At 38.1% G+C, this 17,572-nt stretch overlaps 1 protein-coding gene across 1 annotated transcript in view; it reads left to right on the plus strand.

The window, feature by feature from the left end:
• Positions 1 to 17,572, plus strand: part of LOC107659918 (pleckstrin homology-like domain family B member 1) — a 91,510-nt gene that overhangs the window by 61,302 nt on the left and 12,636 nt on the right. The window contains exons 15-22 of the mRNA XM_016449019.1: positions 96 to 221; positions 3,312 to 3,470; positions 3,673 to 3,819; positions 10,544 to 10,660; positions 10,840 to 10,942; positions 12,474 to 12,759; positions 16,117 to 16,207; positions 16,306 to 16,452. Coding sequence (XP_016304505.1) covers positions 96 to 221; positions 3,312 to 3,470; positions 3,673 to 3,819; positions 10,544 to 10,660; positions 10,840 to 10,942; positions 12,474 to 12,759; positions 16,117 to 16,207; positions 16,306 to 16,452 — 1,176 coding nt within the window. The remainder of the gene's footprint in view (positions 1 to 95; positions 222 to 3,311; positions 3,471 to 3,672; positions 3,820 to 10,543; positions 10,661 to 10,839; positions 10,943 to 12,473; positions 12,760 to 16,116; positions 16,208 to 16,305; positions 16,453 to 17,572) is intronic.

The raw sequence follows: 17,572 nt of genomic DNA on the forward strand, positions 1-17,572 counted from the left end.
ATATGACATAACTGCTCTCATTGGGTTTGGATGTGAGTAAACTGACAGCTGAACTTCTGTCCTGTGTGAATTGATTGACTGGTAACGTCTCTCAGGAGTACTTGAAGCTGTCGGATGTTTATAAGATGTATGGGAGTGATTGCCATGACATCCAGCTCACCGACGCTTCCTCGCATGGCCTCTCGCTTGCCCTTGACCCAGCTGTAACTGCCCCCTGTGAGGTATCATAGCTGCTCTCTTCTTTCTGCTTCTCTCTTTTAAACTTATTTTCCGTTCTTCATACCTATAGTGCTACTTATATTTGTGCTGTAGATATTTGTTAGCTTTACATCATATACATGACCATAACCAAGCATTATAGTATTACGGGTCATGCTAGGAAACGGGTGCCTTTTCCAGTTTAATAAGGAAATTGATCATAAATATTCTGACAAAGAATGTGTTTAAGTGTTAAAGGAATAGTTGAGAAAATTAAAATTTGCTAAACTTTTACTCATCCTCAGGCCATCTAAGATGTAGATGAGTTTGTTTCTTCATCAGAACAGATTTGGAGAAATTTAGCATTACATCACTTGCTCACCAATAGATCCTCTGCAGTGAATGGGTGCCGTCAGAATGAGAGTCCAAACAGCTGATAAAAACATCACAGTAATCCACATATAAACCACACTACTCCAGTCCATCAATTAACGTCTTCTGAAGTAAAAAGCTGGGTGTTTGTAACCATCATTAAGGCATTTTAACTTAAACATTTAACTTTGAACATTTTAACTAGGGATGCACCGATACCACTTTTTCCAGTACTCGCCCGATACCAATACTTTTATTTTAGGTACTTGCCAATACCGAGTACCGATATCGATATTTTTATTACATTTGTAAATGTTTTAAATATTGGGTACAGAAACCAAAAGAGTATGTATAATGTTAGTTGGTTAACTTCATTGAGTGAACATCAAAGATCACACAACAGAAGTGTGTGCGCTCGCTCTCTCTCTCTCTCTCTCTCTCTCTCTCTCTCTCTGTCTCTCTCTCTCTCTCGCCCTCCCTACCGTTAAGTAACTTGTGCAATGTTTTACTTACTTGTTTTTGACATATCCGACCGAACTACAAACTTTCCAGTGATGTCTGTGAGAAAGGTATATTCACTCGACAAGCTCGCGCATCTGCACCGCCACGCGCTCAATCCACTCAGCGTGCTTTGTTTATCAGCTCGCGCACATCAGCTATACAGGTGTTAATACTGAATGTTTAGCATATTCATTGCATACATATACTTCGTAGACATCCTTAATCTCTAATAACTCCATTCTGCTGTCTGCTGTCTGTTGTTCTGTTGTCGGTGTTTCTTTGTCTGAATATGGCACTTATCACATGCTGTGTGGTATCGGTGTTTGGTATCGGGGCATTTTAACGAGTACGAGTACAGGAGCTCAGTATCAGGCCGGATACCGATACCAGTATCGGTATCGGTGCATCCATAATTTTAACCAATGCTATTGGCCAAAATACCAGTCATTAATCCATAATAATGCTCTTCTACATTTTGGATGCAGTGAGAGTGATTACATTTTCAGCAAATTTTCAGAGTTATCATAATTAAAACTATTAAAAACATTTTTGTTAATTGAGTAAAGTTGAATAATATATAAATATGTGACAAGTGGGGTGTTGCCGAGAGCCGTGGGAACGGAGAGAGGCCGGTGGAGTAAATGATAATGAGCGACACCTGCGCCACTCACCGGTCTCGAGTCCAACGGAGGAGCGACGACAGTGAAGGATGAGAGAGGACCAGGCCTGGACTATTTATGTTGTTGTTTTATTATGTTTTATGCGGCAGTCGTTCGTGACGGGCTGCCGCTTTTACTTTCGTTTTGTGTTCGTTCATTTGTTTATTAAAGTTTCATGTTTAAATGTTCGCCGGTTCCCGCCTCCTTCCCAATCTACGATCGTTGTTACAAAATATTTGACGAAAAATAAATGAATGAAAATGAGAAATGTTGCCTTGATAACTTAACTGAAATAAGTTTAAGGTAAAGCACTGAAATTACTAACTGGAAATAAATAAAAACTAAAACTGAAATAAAATTTAATTATATTTTTATTTTAAAAAAGTAATGAAAATGACCAAAGCTTAAAAAAAAAGCTATTACTAAAAATGAACAAAAAATTCAAACTGAACATATAAAAATAAAAGCTAATTTAAAACATTCAAAAAAAAAATACTATATAGATAATACTGAAATAAACCGTTGTTTGCATATAATTATGCTTCCTAAAACAATAAAGGTTTATGGTAACAGTTGACAGTTTTACAGTTTAATTTGGCAGCCATGAAGGTCATTAAACTACAAGGTAGATAGATGCATGTAAATAATAAAGGTAGCTTTTCTTTTCATATATTTTGTTTTCAATCAAATGTGTATATTTGATGATACAGTAAGGAGTTGGAAACAGAGGTAGGAAAGATAAAAAAGGCATAAATTAATTGAATGAATAGATGGATGAATTAATTAATTAAAGGTGTCATATGATGCGATTTCAATTTTTCCTTTCTCTTTGGTGCAACAAATGCCTCATTTGTAATGGGTTTTAATGTTTTTGTCTCGACGCACCAGGACACAACATCAACAGTATGTGAGGGGCGTAACATTTCCGTCTCACACTTGAGGTATTCGGCCAATCACAACGCATTGGATAGCTCACAGCCAATCACAGCACACCTCGCTTTTTCAGACCGATGAGCTTTGTAAAAATCGATGGGTTTCAAAAAGGTGGGGCATAGAGGAGAAACAATAATGTACAGTATGTCGAAAATAATGTGTTTTTTTAACTTTAAACCGCATAAACACATTTCATTACACCAAATACACAAAATAATGTTCTTTTTAGCAGCATCATATGACCCCTTTAATTAATTAATACATAAATAAATAAACACAAATGGCACCTGTTTTATAGAATGACCCAGTACCTGATCAAACTCTAGGCTTGATGCAATAAAGCAGTATCTTACATGTTATTTTTTTTGTCCTAACCAGCTGCATTTTTTTATTCATTTGGTTGCAGATAGCACTCCCTATCGAGAAATCTCATTGGGACACAATCTTACTCCACATAACTGTATATTAAACATCAAATATGTTCTGATTGGCTGTTTTCGCTTTCACTGTAGAGAGATAAATTACATTACCAGCTTTGTTTTACTTAATTATGTGCTCTAGTTGCTAACTTTATAACTTCTTTTTCCTGCATTGCTACTTCCTGTTTTTCCCTTCTGCCTGTGTCCGCATGTCACTCCTGGATGTCAGGAGTATGTGACCGTCGGCCAATTAAACCATATCTATGGGATGCCGAAGGTGGAGTCTTCCCCTACCTCACCCATCCAATTACTTCAGTCTTCTCTCGCAGACTCCGCCTTCTCCTACCTCCCTTCCCCTCACGGCTCTTCCCTCTCTCTCTCCTTCGAGGTGTGTCTCTCCTCCTCTGTGTTCTCTCGTTTTATTCCTGGTTAGGGCTGGGTATCATCAAGACCTGTATCATTCAGTCATTGAACAAATCATTGAGTTGCTCATTAACACTCTTCTCTTTCTCTCTCTGGCATTCCACCGTTCCACCTCTCTCTCTCCTGCTCATGCTGTCTGTGCTTATGGATGTGCTGTGTGTGTTAAGCGTCAGTCGGACCTGGGCAGGCTTCAGATGCCCGCTCTAGATTTAGAGCGCTGGTACCAGGAGGTAATGGCAGCTGGAGATGCAAACCATCTCTGCCCTCCTCCTCCCCTCCCGGCTAAAGCTTTCTCATCACGCAAGCCTGCGCAGGTAACAGCCAGAAGCTCAGCTCTCTTTTACCCTATTCTGCTCTTCCACATTTTCATACTTCATCTTCATAGGACTCTTTTATATTGACGTGTCTAAGTAAGTTTGTTTTTGTGGGTGTTTTGCTTAAGTGCCATATATATATATAATTTTTTTTTCTTTTTTTTGGCTCTTGACTGTTGTTCAAGGTCTCAAGGTTTCAATCTTCTGTTGTTGTACTGTTGTGTGGAGAACCATCTATAGCAGATTCCTTTTGTTAAATGAATAGTGCACCAAAAAATTACAATTCTGTTAGTGTTTACTCTGTTACTAATCCTCATGTTGTTCCAAAGCTGAATGACTTTGTTTCTTAAATGGGACACAAAAGGAGATGTTGAGCAGAATGTCCAAGCTGCTGTTTTCCGTTAAAACGAGAGTGGGAGGGGACCAGAGGCTATCAAGTTTCAAAAAGGATGTGAAAATGCATAAAAAATTGTCTTACATTATTTAATATATGATAGGGGTGTGAATCTTCACTGGTTTCACGATTCAATTCGATTATGATTATCATGTCAACGATTCGATTCAATTCAATATCACAATGCGTTGCATCCTCGATTTTCAATATTGCTGCACATAGCTATATTTTCATATAAATTTTATATCAAATTTATTTTATGCAGTTTTATTAAATTATATAAGCAGGCTACTTTTTAAAATAATAAAAAATTAGTAATAAATCAAAATAATTGTTAAAGGAGACATAGTATGCCCCTTTTTACAATATGTAATATAAGTCTCTGGTGTCCTCAGAATGTGTATGTGAAGTTTCAGCTCAAAATACTCCACAGATCATTTATTATATCATTTTTAAAATGCCTATTTTGAGTGGAAGCAGAAACGTTAAAAACACACGAGTTACAAAATGTGAACGGTTATGTCTGTGAACGTAAACAGCTGGGAAATAAATCAAATGTTTATTTTAGATCTGTGTGGCAGGAGCAATATACATTAAATAAATCAATAAATCCACTTCTCTCGTCTCCTCTGAGGCTGGGACTGTAAATAGTGTTCTGTGCTTGTCTGTGCAGCCAAAGACAGAACAGTTAGCATGTTTTGCTCAAACTTTTGCCATGGCGTTAGAGCTGGTACACCGTTGTCGCTTGCGAAATCAACCCTTTGCCACGTCACCAAGGGAGCGAAATCAGACACGCTCGTTTGCTCAGACACTTGCAGAAAAAAGCTTACCAAAATGCCTCGTTATTAAAATACATTCAGAATGATCACAAATTCAAGACATGGGGGCAGAAAATGTGTATATTTATACTCAAGTTCACACCGAAGAGTGCCTTTTTTTTATGACAGCTAGGTGTGAGGAACATACTGAAGCAATTATGCTTATAATCTTGCTTGACAGACATGGTCACCATTCACTTTTATTGTATGTAAAAGAGCAGCTTGGACATTCTGCTAAATAACTAATTTTGTACTTCATGAAAAAAAATGTAATTCAGGTTTTGAAAGATATGAGAGTAAGTAAATGATGGCAGAATTTAAATTTTCAAGTAAAATTTTCTTTTACACAAAGCAACTTTTTACTGGTCATGCATGTTTGTTAATGGATTCTGAAGTGAAGTGTTAAACTTTATACACAACTGTTCAAAATGTTGGGGTTGTCAAGATTTTAAATGTTTTTGAAGTCTCTTATGCTCACCAAGGCTGCATTTATTTGATTAAAAACACAGTAAAAACAGTAATATTGTGAAATATTAATACAATTTAAAATAATTGTATTCTATTTTAATATATTTTAAAATGTATTGTATTGCTGTGTTGATGAAGATGAATTTTTCAGCAGTCATTACTCCAGTCTTCAGTATCGCATGATCCTTCAGAAAACTGCTCAAGAAACATTTCTTATTATTATCAGCATTAATATTTATGAGGAAACCATGGTACATTTTTTTCAAGATTCTTTGATGAATAGAAAGTTCAAAAGAACAGCATTGATTTGAAATAGAAATCTTTTATAACATTATACATTTCATGACTGTCAATTTTGATCAAATTACTGCATCCCTCACAAATGAATGAATTTCCATCAAAAAAATTTTTATTAAATTAAAAAAAAATGCTATTTACCCCAAAGTTTGAATGGTAGTATCAACAGAAAGTGCCCTTATAGTCTTGAGTTAAAATCAAGGCACAAGGCATATATTATTTAGGGCTTAAAGTTCTCCGGCACCGTGCCGGATCTCCGGCGTGTAGCGTTTGGCTGCGGAAAAAAATAATCCTACATTTAAAAAAAAAATCTTGTTGATTTGATGTCACTTTCGAGTCCATGAGTTCGCCTACCAGTGGTATGAGAGGAGCACAGCTTTCACTCTCATCTCTTAATGGTAACTTACCGGTAATATACCAGTAAAGACTGTATGTGTGAAAGGGGCTAAACTCTTCCTCTGTATGCTGTGAATTTGAATTGCTTAACATTCAAATGTAAAAACAGTGTGCATTATCTTACTAGATTTGTAACGTAAATCATTTATAAACCTTTGCCAACACAGGAGAATACATCAACCTATTTATAAGTCACGCTCTAAAGTGTAACATCACCAGGCCGTTGGTGCCCTCTGCAGGTATTTGTTATAATACATAATGTACTTAAGTTGGTTATGTTCATATTATGTATAGGCATATTACATTATGTATTTTAACAGTGTTGTTCAATACAATCATGTAATTTCTTGGTTTTGATATTTTATTTGAGCCAATTATTATTGCCTCATCGTTAGTTTATATATAAATAGTCATACTAAAGCCTGGTTTTCACTTAGGTCTGTTTGTTACTAAAAAATATCAGATTACTCAGTTGTCAAAATAATCAGTAGATTACTTGATTACCAAAGTAATTATTAGTTACAGCCCTAGATTAGTTAAAATATTTCTAAATACACTGCATTGTTTTACTTTTTGTAATTAAAAGACAAATATTTTGTTATTGAACATTTCTTATTAAAATATTAATAAGTATTAAAATATTGTCACATTCTAGTGAACCAAGTATCTGTATTTTGTCTCATCTCGTGAGCTAAGTGTTTTGTCACACCCTTAGTGTTGATAAGTGGTGATATAGCTCATAATTTTCCAAGTGTATGATACAGCTTTCATTCTTCAGGTCAACCATATATTCATGAAAAAAAAAATCAGTTTGAATAAAGAAAGCAATAACTTTGCCATAGTATCCTTTCAAATGTTAAAGTTGCCACAGTAATTGCATGCTTTGCATGTGCTGCCCCCGCCCCCGGGAAAAAAGTTCAGGCTCAGGATTTTTTTTTGCTTTATTTTTTTGATAATTATTATCACAATTACAAATATGTATGGGACATTCTTGTATACATCTCTACATCTCTCAGTATAAAGCAGTGTGTCCTGTTTAACATTTTAACAATGCTGATATAATTAAAAACAAATGTTAAAGATGCAGTTCACTCAAGTTCACTTAATTTATTCGAAACTGTGTGCTATAAGTCATACCTAAACCATTTGATGGCTTTCCTCACTGAACATATTCCCGTCCACTGTAGCTTTCAAATCATATTTGCTCATGCTCACATTCAGATTTTCATTGAGTAAATGAAAACATCTCTAGGTTACGTATGTAACCATCGTTCCCCCGAGGGAACGAGATGCTGTGTCTGGACGCTTCGGGCATGCCTCTGTGTGACCACACTCTGAAGCACGTGTGAAATCAGTCCAGTGGAATGGCAAGATGTCATAGGCAGGATGACGCAGTGACCAGGAAGCTTAAAAGCATGTGCGGTGGAAACAGCGTCAGCTTCTGATTAGTGAAGGAAGTGTTTGCAGAGATGCAGGAAGTATGGCAATGAGACGCAGCGTCTCATTCCCTTGGGGAACCGTGGTTACATACGAAACCTAGAAATGTTCCCCTTCAGGAACTCACGCTGCGTCTGGATGCTTTGGGAACGAGAATACCCACTCCGCCATGCTTACAAATCCCTGCCTAGTGTGGAACACTACACAGCTAGGACGAGAGAACAGAGGAGCCAGGAGTGGCTCCAATGTCGAGGTTGTAAAACCTGACAAACTTAAGCGGGATGGACCAGCGTGTTTCTCCCCAATGACTTACCACCCATAGGGCGTGGTAAGCAGCTATGGCTGCCACATACACCTTCAGGGTGGAGGGGGCTAACCCTGCAGTAAACCGTTCCTGCAGGAACTCCAGCACTGAACCAACCGTGCAGTTGACTGGGTCCAGCTGACGGTTGCCGCACCAAGAAGTGAAAAAGTTCCACTTCAAGGAGTTCAGTGTCCTCGTGGAGGGAGCTCTGGACTGGAATATGGTCTCAACAACCTCAGTTGATAGACTGGAATCTATGAGCTGTGCCCCCTCCGGGGCCACACCCATAGTTTCCATAACTCTGGGTAGGGGCGAAGGATGGAGCCCCCCTGCCTGAGAGAGGAGGTCCCTCTTGATGGGAATCTCCCAAGGAAAGCCGTCGAGAAGGGGCACCAGGTCCGAGAACCATGCTTGGCCCGGTGAGAATGGGGCTACTAGTAGCAGACGAACCCCATCCCGGCGCACTCTCTCCAGAACTCCCGGGACCAGACAGAGCAATCGGGGGGAAAGCATACAGTTGCAGCCTCGGCCACGTTTGTACCATATCATCCAGTCCTAGAGGAGCTGGATGTGTGAGGTAGAACCAGAGTGGACAATGTCTCTTGAGATGCAAACAAATACACTTGGGCCTGTACGAACACCCTCCATATCTGCTTCACTACCTCGGGGTGCAGAATTCATTCCCCAGGCCTCGGCCCCTGCCTCGGCAGGATGTCTGCTCCCTGATTGAGGTGCCCAGGGATGTAACCTGCTCTCAAGTAGAGGAGTTTTCCCTTGGCCCACAAAAGGATCTGATGCACCAGCCTGTATAGGGGACACGAACGCTGACCCCCCTGGTGGTTGATGTAAGAGACCACCGATGTGTTGTCTGTGCGAACAAGCACATGATGGCCTCTTAGGTCTGGGAGAAAGTGTTTCAGTGCATGAAACATGGCCAACATCTCCAGAGTGGGAATGACCCCATTGAACTGAAGCGAATGAGAACCAAATTGGATTCTGTAGCTTCTTTCTACAGTCAGCAGGACCCATTGAGACATGTTTGACAAATTTCCATGCTGCCAGATGGTCTACTAAGGGAATCAGTCTTTCGAGACTTCTGGTGTACTTTAAACAGTCAACTTGGTGCCCTGAAGCAGATGACCAGGTGTGCAGGCTGCTCCCACCCAGCAGCCCCAAGGACATGAGAGCGGCGAGGAAGGAACCGCTGGAACGCCGCCGCCTGCTTCTTGGCCTCCTGAAACCTGTTGACGGCAGAATTATCTGCGCCGCCGAACAGGCCAGTAGGTGGGGCGTCCAGCAGGAAGAACCTGTCCTTGTCCTTAATCTCGGACAGGTTCAGCCACAGATGCCTCTCCATAGCCACCAAGGCTGCCATAGACCGATCAATGGGTCTAGCTGTCTCTTTGGTAGCCTGGAAAGACAAGTCTGCGGCCCGACGCAGTTCTTTAATGCCATCGACCTTCACCTCCTCACCCTCATCAAAGGTACTTGAGCAGGACGGCTTGGTAAGCCTGCAACACTGCCATGGTGTGCAGACAAGCCCAAGCCTGACCTGCCGCCATATACGCTTTACCCACCAAAGCCAAAGATGTCCTAAGACGGATAGACAGATAGCTCGCAAGTGTCTGCTTTACTCGAGACATCACCCCATAGCCGTGCTCCCTCTGCCCCACGATTTTAGAATAATTCATCACTGCATGGCTGAAGATGCAGGCTGAAAAAGGTTTACCCCACGATCTAGAAACCTCGGTGTGAAGATCAGGGAAAAACCGAAGGCCCCAGCATTTGCCCAACTTGCTCTTAGGATGCTCATCCTGTTTCTTGGCGGGCCAATTTATGTTAAGCTTGGCCACCGCCCAAATCCTTACCTCCAGCAGCTCCTCGTACTGGATGGACTGGGGTAGCGAGTCTGCAGTCTCATCCTCGTCGACGCCCACCACATCAACCTCTTCAGGAAGACAGGTGGAGCATCGAGCCCTCTCCCCGGGGGGAAGAAACTGCTGAGCATGCTTCCGATCCCTGAGAAAGAGCACTAGATCTGGTGGGTGAGGGTAAAGAAAGGGACAAGCCCATCTCCAACCCCTCCACCAGATCCATTTGCGATCCCCATGACCGCAGCCGCCGCTCTGAGTTGGCAGAAGGGTACCCAAGCCACGAGGAACTTTCACCAAAGCACCCTCCTCGAAGAGTACCTGGCGGGAGTGGAGCGGAACGTATGTAGCGAGAGCCACTCACAAAGCAGACAGTTAGCCCACTGGCACAACACAAGTTCTCAAGACAGACAGAGACACAGAGTGCTTACTGAAGAAACAGAAGCTGACACTGTTTCCACCGCACATGCTTTTAAGCTTCATGGTCGCTACGTCATCCAGCCTATGACGTCTCGCCATTCCATTTGATTCCACACATGCTTCAGAACGTGGTCATGCAGAGGCGTTCCCTAAGCGTCCAGACAGAGCGTGATTTCCTGAAGGGGAACTGAATTTTGTGTTGAACTACAACTTTAAATCTTAGAGTTACTATGTTTATTGATGTAAACAATAACTCAGTTTTACAGTAGTAAAATGAAAAGCAATACTTCGACTCACAATGAATCATTCTGACCTGCAGGTGTACCGCTCTCGACTGGACAGTGATGCAAGCCAATCATCACTGAGACCGAAAATCAGCGCTGGTCTGTCCCCCACATACACTACAGCTACACTGGGACGTAACACTCCTGCCAGGGTAAATACTGCATTGAGACTATGTGAGCATCGTGCCAGGGTAAATTCTCTCTTTTACAGCCCTGCCATGGTAAATAGTGCAGTTATCAGAATCTCCTACATCATTTAATGTAGTCATTTATCTCCCTCCTTTATTGTTAAATATGCTGGTGGAAATAATAGTTTGTTTTATTTACCCAGAGTCCTCTGATGGTAGCCAACAGCACCGGGAGTCTCCCACGCAACCTGGCAGCCACCCTGCAGGACATTGAGACCAAAAGGCAGCTGGCTCTTCAGCAGAAAGGTAATGAGAAACACAGCAGCTTGACAGCTGACATTTCAGAGCTGGTTGTAAGATAAACATTTTTTAAACTAATGTTTGATGGCTCATCAGCCATTTATGGCTGATGAGCCATCAAACTTCAAGGAGTTGCTCAACCAAAAATGTAATTATTTACTCACCCTCATGTCGTTCCAAATCCGCATGCTTTTTTTTTTTTTATTTCCACATCAGTTTTATTTTCCATATTCATAGTGACCATTGGATGCCAGTTTCTTCTTTGGGCGTCTTCCTTAGTTGTCTTTTAACTTTTGATCATCAATCATCTTTTGTTGTCCCTTGCCCTCAAACAGAATTCTTGCCCTCCATGTTTGAGTCATCCTCCAGTATGGACAGTCCCACAGGTAGAGCGAGCTCTAAGTAGCATTGGACTGCCCTTCATCGTAATCAGCATCCTCATTAATTCTAACTCAACATTTTGTGCACTTCCACCCCCATTGGAACGGTCTTGCCTGTGTCCAAATGTTCTTTTACCAAGTTTTTTTCCACTGATGGCATAGCTGTGCATGGATTGAATCATGATATCAGTGATAATCTTGTAGTTTCAAATCAGTCAAAAGCTATACATACCTGAATTTGTTTGTGGCGATCTCAAAACCTTATGACCTTATGAAGGCTTATACTTAAAGGCTTGAAATGACTTTTTATGCAAATATAAATTGTACCTTGTAGTTTTAAATCATTTGATTTTAATTTTTAATTTGTTAACATTTTTGTGGTTACTATAAAATTCCCAAATCACAGGGAGCATTTTATTATTATTTTTTAAATTATATTTTGAAATTACTTTCTATGCAAATATAAATCATACCTAATTGTACCTAACTTATATTTAATTTTCATTTTTAATATGTAAACGTTTTGTGACTTCTACATAATTCCCAAATCATGGGGAATATTTTATTTTATCTCTAATATAAGATCAGTTTAATTCGGTTTTTTATATTTAATTTTCATTTTTAATATGTAAACTTTTTATGACTTCTACATAATTCCCAAATCACTGGGAATATTTTATTTTATTTTATTTTAAATTTTATTGTGGTTATCTAAAATCGCAGGGAGCATAAATGTTTAATTAGTTTAATCAGTTTCATTAGTTTTTAGATTAATTTTAATTTTTTATTTTATTCATGTTAACATAATTCCAATACTTTTCAAAAATATAATAAAGAATGAGTAGTGGAGTTTTGACTTGTAGCGTACAAAGGAATCTTGATTTAGAGGTATTGCTTGGGCTGTTTATTCAGCGCACATACATTGCATATTTATATGTGTATGTGTGAGGCATGATGGAGCAAATTATGGGCAAACTATGCCATCCTAAATGGATGTGCAGTCACTTGGGTTTCAAAGCACTTTGTAGTCTAAAGGAGGGTTTGGCAGCTATATTTGACCTATAAAATGCTTAGCTTGTTCAGTTTTGGACACATTTAGTTCACTGCATATCCTATTTGTGGATTTTACTTTCATATATGCTTTTTATCTACATCAGGCCAGCAAGTGATTGAGGAGCAGCGGAGGCGTTTGGCCGAGCTGAAGCAGAAAGCTGCAGTAGAGGCTCAGTGCCAGTGGGAGGCGCTACATGGCTCTCAAACGCAGATCAACAGTCCCTTTTCTTCAACCTCGGGGCCAGTCGTGCACCACTCCATCCTGCATCACACAGCGCCCTCTTCTGGGGAACAGCCTTATGACACCCTCAGCCTGGAGAGCTCGGACAGCATGGACACAAGCATCTCCACTGGAAACAACTCTGCCTGCTCTCCTGACAACATGTCCAGGTTCGACATTTCCATGTGCTTTCCTTAATCACTTTCTCTGAGTGCTTAGCCAATGGCTCTGTGACAGGAATTAGTGGCAGCTCTGTGGTCTCTCTCCACATGCCTGTCCCAAGCTAAATGATCAACCATCTGCTTAATGGCTTTCACTGAGTATGATCCAATTTGCCCAATAATGCCTTCAAAGTGGACTTCATAGGGTGTTCGGCCATCTAAAGTGACACTTTAGCGTAAATTAGATTTATTATTTACTCATTTATTTTCATTTTAAACATTGCATTTATCAGTAATTGTGAGGGGTTTGAGTATGACAAATGATATTACATTAAATATATCAATAAAAAGTATTTGTAATATACATATTATATCTTATATACAATTCTAATAAACACTACTGTTCAAAGGTTTTGAGTCAGTAAGGACGTATTAAATTAAAGTGACGGTTAGACATTTAAAATGTTACAAAAGATTTCTATTACAATTTTTGAATTTTTAGCTTTGAAAATTTAGTTTTGTCATCTCAGAAATAAATGTTCAAATATTGATATAAAAACATATTTTAAATTGTAATAATATTTCACAATATTACTGTTTTTACTGTATATTTGAACACATGAATGCAGCCTTTATGAGCATAAAAGACTTCTTTCAAAAACAAAAAAATGTTTTGTATTATTTCATACATTTGACTGATGTTCTGTAAAATATACAATATTTGTAACTGCATTTTAATGTAACACTATATGTATTGTCTGGTTAAATATTATAATTTTTTTTTTTTTTAATTCTAAGGTAATTCATAATAGTGCTATTACTTTTTTCAAAAACATTTGAAAAAATCCTACGGGTCCCAAACAGTTTGAACTGTAATATATATTGTAATTTTATATAAGAAATCATATTTATATAAAAATGTTTATATTTAAATTAATATAATGTGTTATACTGTCTGTTATTATACATTTATATTATATTATGTCCATGTGAAAATGTGTAAAATAATGTATATTTTAGATAAATTCACATGCATGTAGTAACTCTGTGAATCAGAATGCAGCAGCCGTGCTTCATCCCGCCCCCTTTCCTGACAAAAGGAAAGAACAAATGAACGGCTTTGATGCTTGAGGCTACAGATTAGGTTGTTTCTGGGTTAAACGGACTGCGTGAAGACACGTCTTTAAGCTTGTAGGTTGTTGCTGGGTAAAACAGGCTCTGTTGAAATGGTCGTCTGTTCAGTTTCCACTTAACAAGGACATTCAGAGCACATATAGGACTAATTGGGCTTGCAAAAATGTCAACAGTCGAAAAAGGCGTCTTCCATAAACACATGCCTGAAGTTTTATTGTTTGCTTATCCACCCTTCCTGTCATAAATGAGCGCCCACTTTTTTGTCTCTGCTTTTCACCATCCCTCTCTCTGCATATACGAATAATCCATTGTACTTGTGTAAACTATACGTACATATGGCAGTTAAGTGTCCTGTTATACTTTCATCAGAATTTGACATTTATGAATAACAGATGAGGAGGAGAAAGGAGAAAGGAATTATAGGTTGTGGAAATTAATGAGGTGCAAATACCAGCACGTGACACCAGGGCTGAGTGAAATTCAGAATTCAGTTCATGAGTGTAGATTTGAATTGAATTGGTCATGCTGCAGAGCATGTTGGAGTGGAATTTGATTTGGAATGACAGGAAGAGAAATGCACTTAATTGTAATTCAAAGAATTTTAGTGCAGTCACATAACAGATTTTCTTCTACACGCAAAAAAAATTAATAATTTATACGGTAAGCCTGCTTTGTATTGTTTGTCTCCATTTTAAAGACTTTGGGGTAAATTAGAGCATTCTGGGAAATGTTGGGGATAAAGTGCATCAGAGTTCACAAAATGAAAGTTCAGTTACTAAACATAATGAAATAGTATGTACAGTATATGCATATATAGAAAATTAATCTACATTTTCATTTATTGATTATTAAAATTAATATTAATTATTGACATACTTTTCTGGAATTGCTTAATGTAGTATACGTATGTTTAATAACTCATAGTCATACTGAAAAATGAAGTGTACTCTGCCGTTCAAAAGTTTGCGTTTAAGAGATTTTAAAATGTTTTTGAAAGAAGTTTCTTATGCTCACAATGGTCAGATTTTGTTTTAATGAAAAATACAGTTATGCTCATAAAGGCTGCATTCATGTGTTCAAATGCACAGTAAAAACAGTAATAATGTGAAATATTATTACAATTTTAAATAAGTGTTTTCTATTTAAATATATTTTATTCCTGTGATGCAAAGCTGCATTTTCAGCATCATTACTCCAGTCTTCAGTGTCACATGATCCTTCAGAAATCATTCTAATATGCTGATTTGCTGCTCAAGAAACATTTTTATTATCAATATTAAAAACAGTTGTGGAAACCATGCTAGATTTTTTTAAAGGATTCTTTGATGAATAGAAAGTCAAATAAACAGTGTTTATTTGAAAAAGAAATATTTTGTAACATTATAAATGTCTAAATAAGTATAAATGTCACTTTTAATGAATTTAATGCATCCTTGCCAAATAAAAGTATTAATTTCTTAAAAATAAAAAAAGTAAAAATATATCACTAACCCCAAGCATTTGAACAGAAGTGTATTATTAAAAACTACACTTACAGCCATAATATGAATTTATTTGAATGTCATTCCATTTCACTTTAGATTCAGATATTCTTAAATTCAAATCTGGATTCAGGAATTGAATTTCAAAGACATTCTCATTTCAGTTCTGAATGGGACACACAACCCAGTTGACACTGACATGTTGTCTTCAGTTACAAGTGTAATCATGGGGAATGTGTGAAGATGTTGTAAACAAAAGCCTGTAAAGTACAGTGAAGCAGTGGAGCAGTGGAGCTGGACTGGAGCATGACGGCTTTGTAAACAGATGGCCTTCAGCTGTTTCTCTCTCAGGAGAGAATTTGTTTACTTGAAATGTTCTCATACAGTTTGTTTACTCTTGTCTTTATAAAGCTTCAAGCTAGTCTGGGACTCTTCTCTAGAGGAATCCATTACTCATTTTCTTTTTCTATGTTTATAGTCCACATGTGCTTCATTTCATGTTTCACGGCAGATTTTCATGCTTGTACTGTATGTGCAATTCAGTTGTATTTTCATATATGACGAAATGTTTCGTAATCCACCGGTCTCACCGCTACTGGTCTCCATTCCATCATTCACCAAATAGATCACCGAGGGGTAAAATCACTGAACGGTTGCGCAACTTTCGATTGAGTATTTAAATGTTTGCTGTCTGTCTTGGTTCAAAAACATATAGTTAATGACTTTGACTGAAGTTTTATGTGTTTCACAGTGCCAGTGGTATGGATGCGTTGAAGATTGAGGAGATGGAGAAGATGTTGAAAGAGGCACAACTGGAGAAAGCTCGACTCATAGAGTCCAGAGTAAGTCATAATATCAGTATACAATCGATACAGTAACCATATTCAGCTTTTTTGCCTCCCAGCCTTGTCTAATAACATCTGCCCTCTTTTGGCTGCAGGAACGAGAGACTCAGACCCGTAAACTCATGCTAGAGGAGGAGAGAAGAAGAAGAGAGGAGGCGGAGAAGAGACTGCAGGAGGAGACGATACATAGACAGCAGCTGATAGAGAAGGAGGTGAAGATGAGGGCCAGAAACTTCTCTCAGGTGAGGAGTCGCAGATCTGTGCCGAAAGTCCATAGTGATTCTACTAGGACTGTCAATTTAATGGATTCATTTTGTACAAATATTTATGGGTTATGGTTCTTAAAGATGTACTCTTTGTATTCATGTAGGTTTCGTATGGTTATGAATTTTTTTATACCCTTTTAAAGAAAAGCTTTAAGCTTTTAAATTACAGTTTAATTTTATTCAAACATTTTTTTTTATTTAATTACATAGTCATTAGTCATTAGTTTTTTATTTAATTAGAAATTTAATTTTAATCATTTTCATTAGGAATTTAATTTAAACCTTGAAATATAGAAATATTTATTTTACCTTGATATATTATACAGTTGCGATCACAAGTTTGCACATGCTTTGTAGAACCTTTGCTTTGTAATATCGTCACACGCTTGAGGTATCCGGCCAATCACAACGCACCGGATAGCTGGCCAATCAGAGCACACCTCGCTTTTCAGACCGGTGAGCTTTGTAAAAATCGACGCGTTTCAGAAAGGCGGGGGGCATAGAGGAGAAACAATAATGTACAGTATGTGGAAAATAATGTGTTTTTTGAACCTTAAACCGCATAAACACATTTCATTACACCAAATACACAAAATAATGTTCTTTTTAGCAACATCATATGACCCCTTTAATGTCTGCATTTACATCTACAAGATGTATTTTTTCGATTTGTATTTTTTAGTTCATCTGCAATATGTCTCTAAGACGTTTCCTATCAGATGTTAAATAGATGTTTTGAAGATGTTTATGATTTAGAATGTATGTAAATCTGCTTTTTCTAAGACATTTATCAGATGTTTCTACAGATGTTTCCCAGATCAAGCGCTCTGTTTTATGTTCTTACATAAATTAGGTTTTTGGTTTTTATGCCAAAAAATTATGTAAAATTATGGTATTTTGGGAAGGTTTATGGAGCCAGAAATATGACATTGAATTTGAATTGAGAAAATCTTTCTCAAGTTTTTTAATAGTTTAGTTTAATTACGTTGAATAATTTTATTGTATTTGTGCACACATACCAGACATAGGTCAAAACATTAACAAATTTGGCTGAATTATATAAGCCCGAAGGGGTAGGGGCCTACGAAATAAAGAT

Source organism: Sinocyclocheilus anshuiensis, unplaced genomic scaffold (assembly GCF_001515605.1).
Source record: "Sinocyclocheilus anshuiensis isolate Anshui unplaced genomic scaffold, SAMN03320099.WGS_v1.1 scaffold1241, whole genome shotgun sequence".
Lineage (NCBI taxonomy): Eukaryota > Metazoa > Chordata > Actinopteri > Cypriniformes > Cyprinidae > Sinocyclocheilus > Sinocyclocheilus anshuiensis.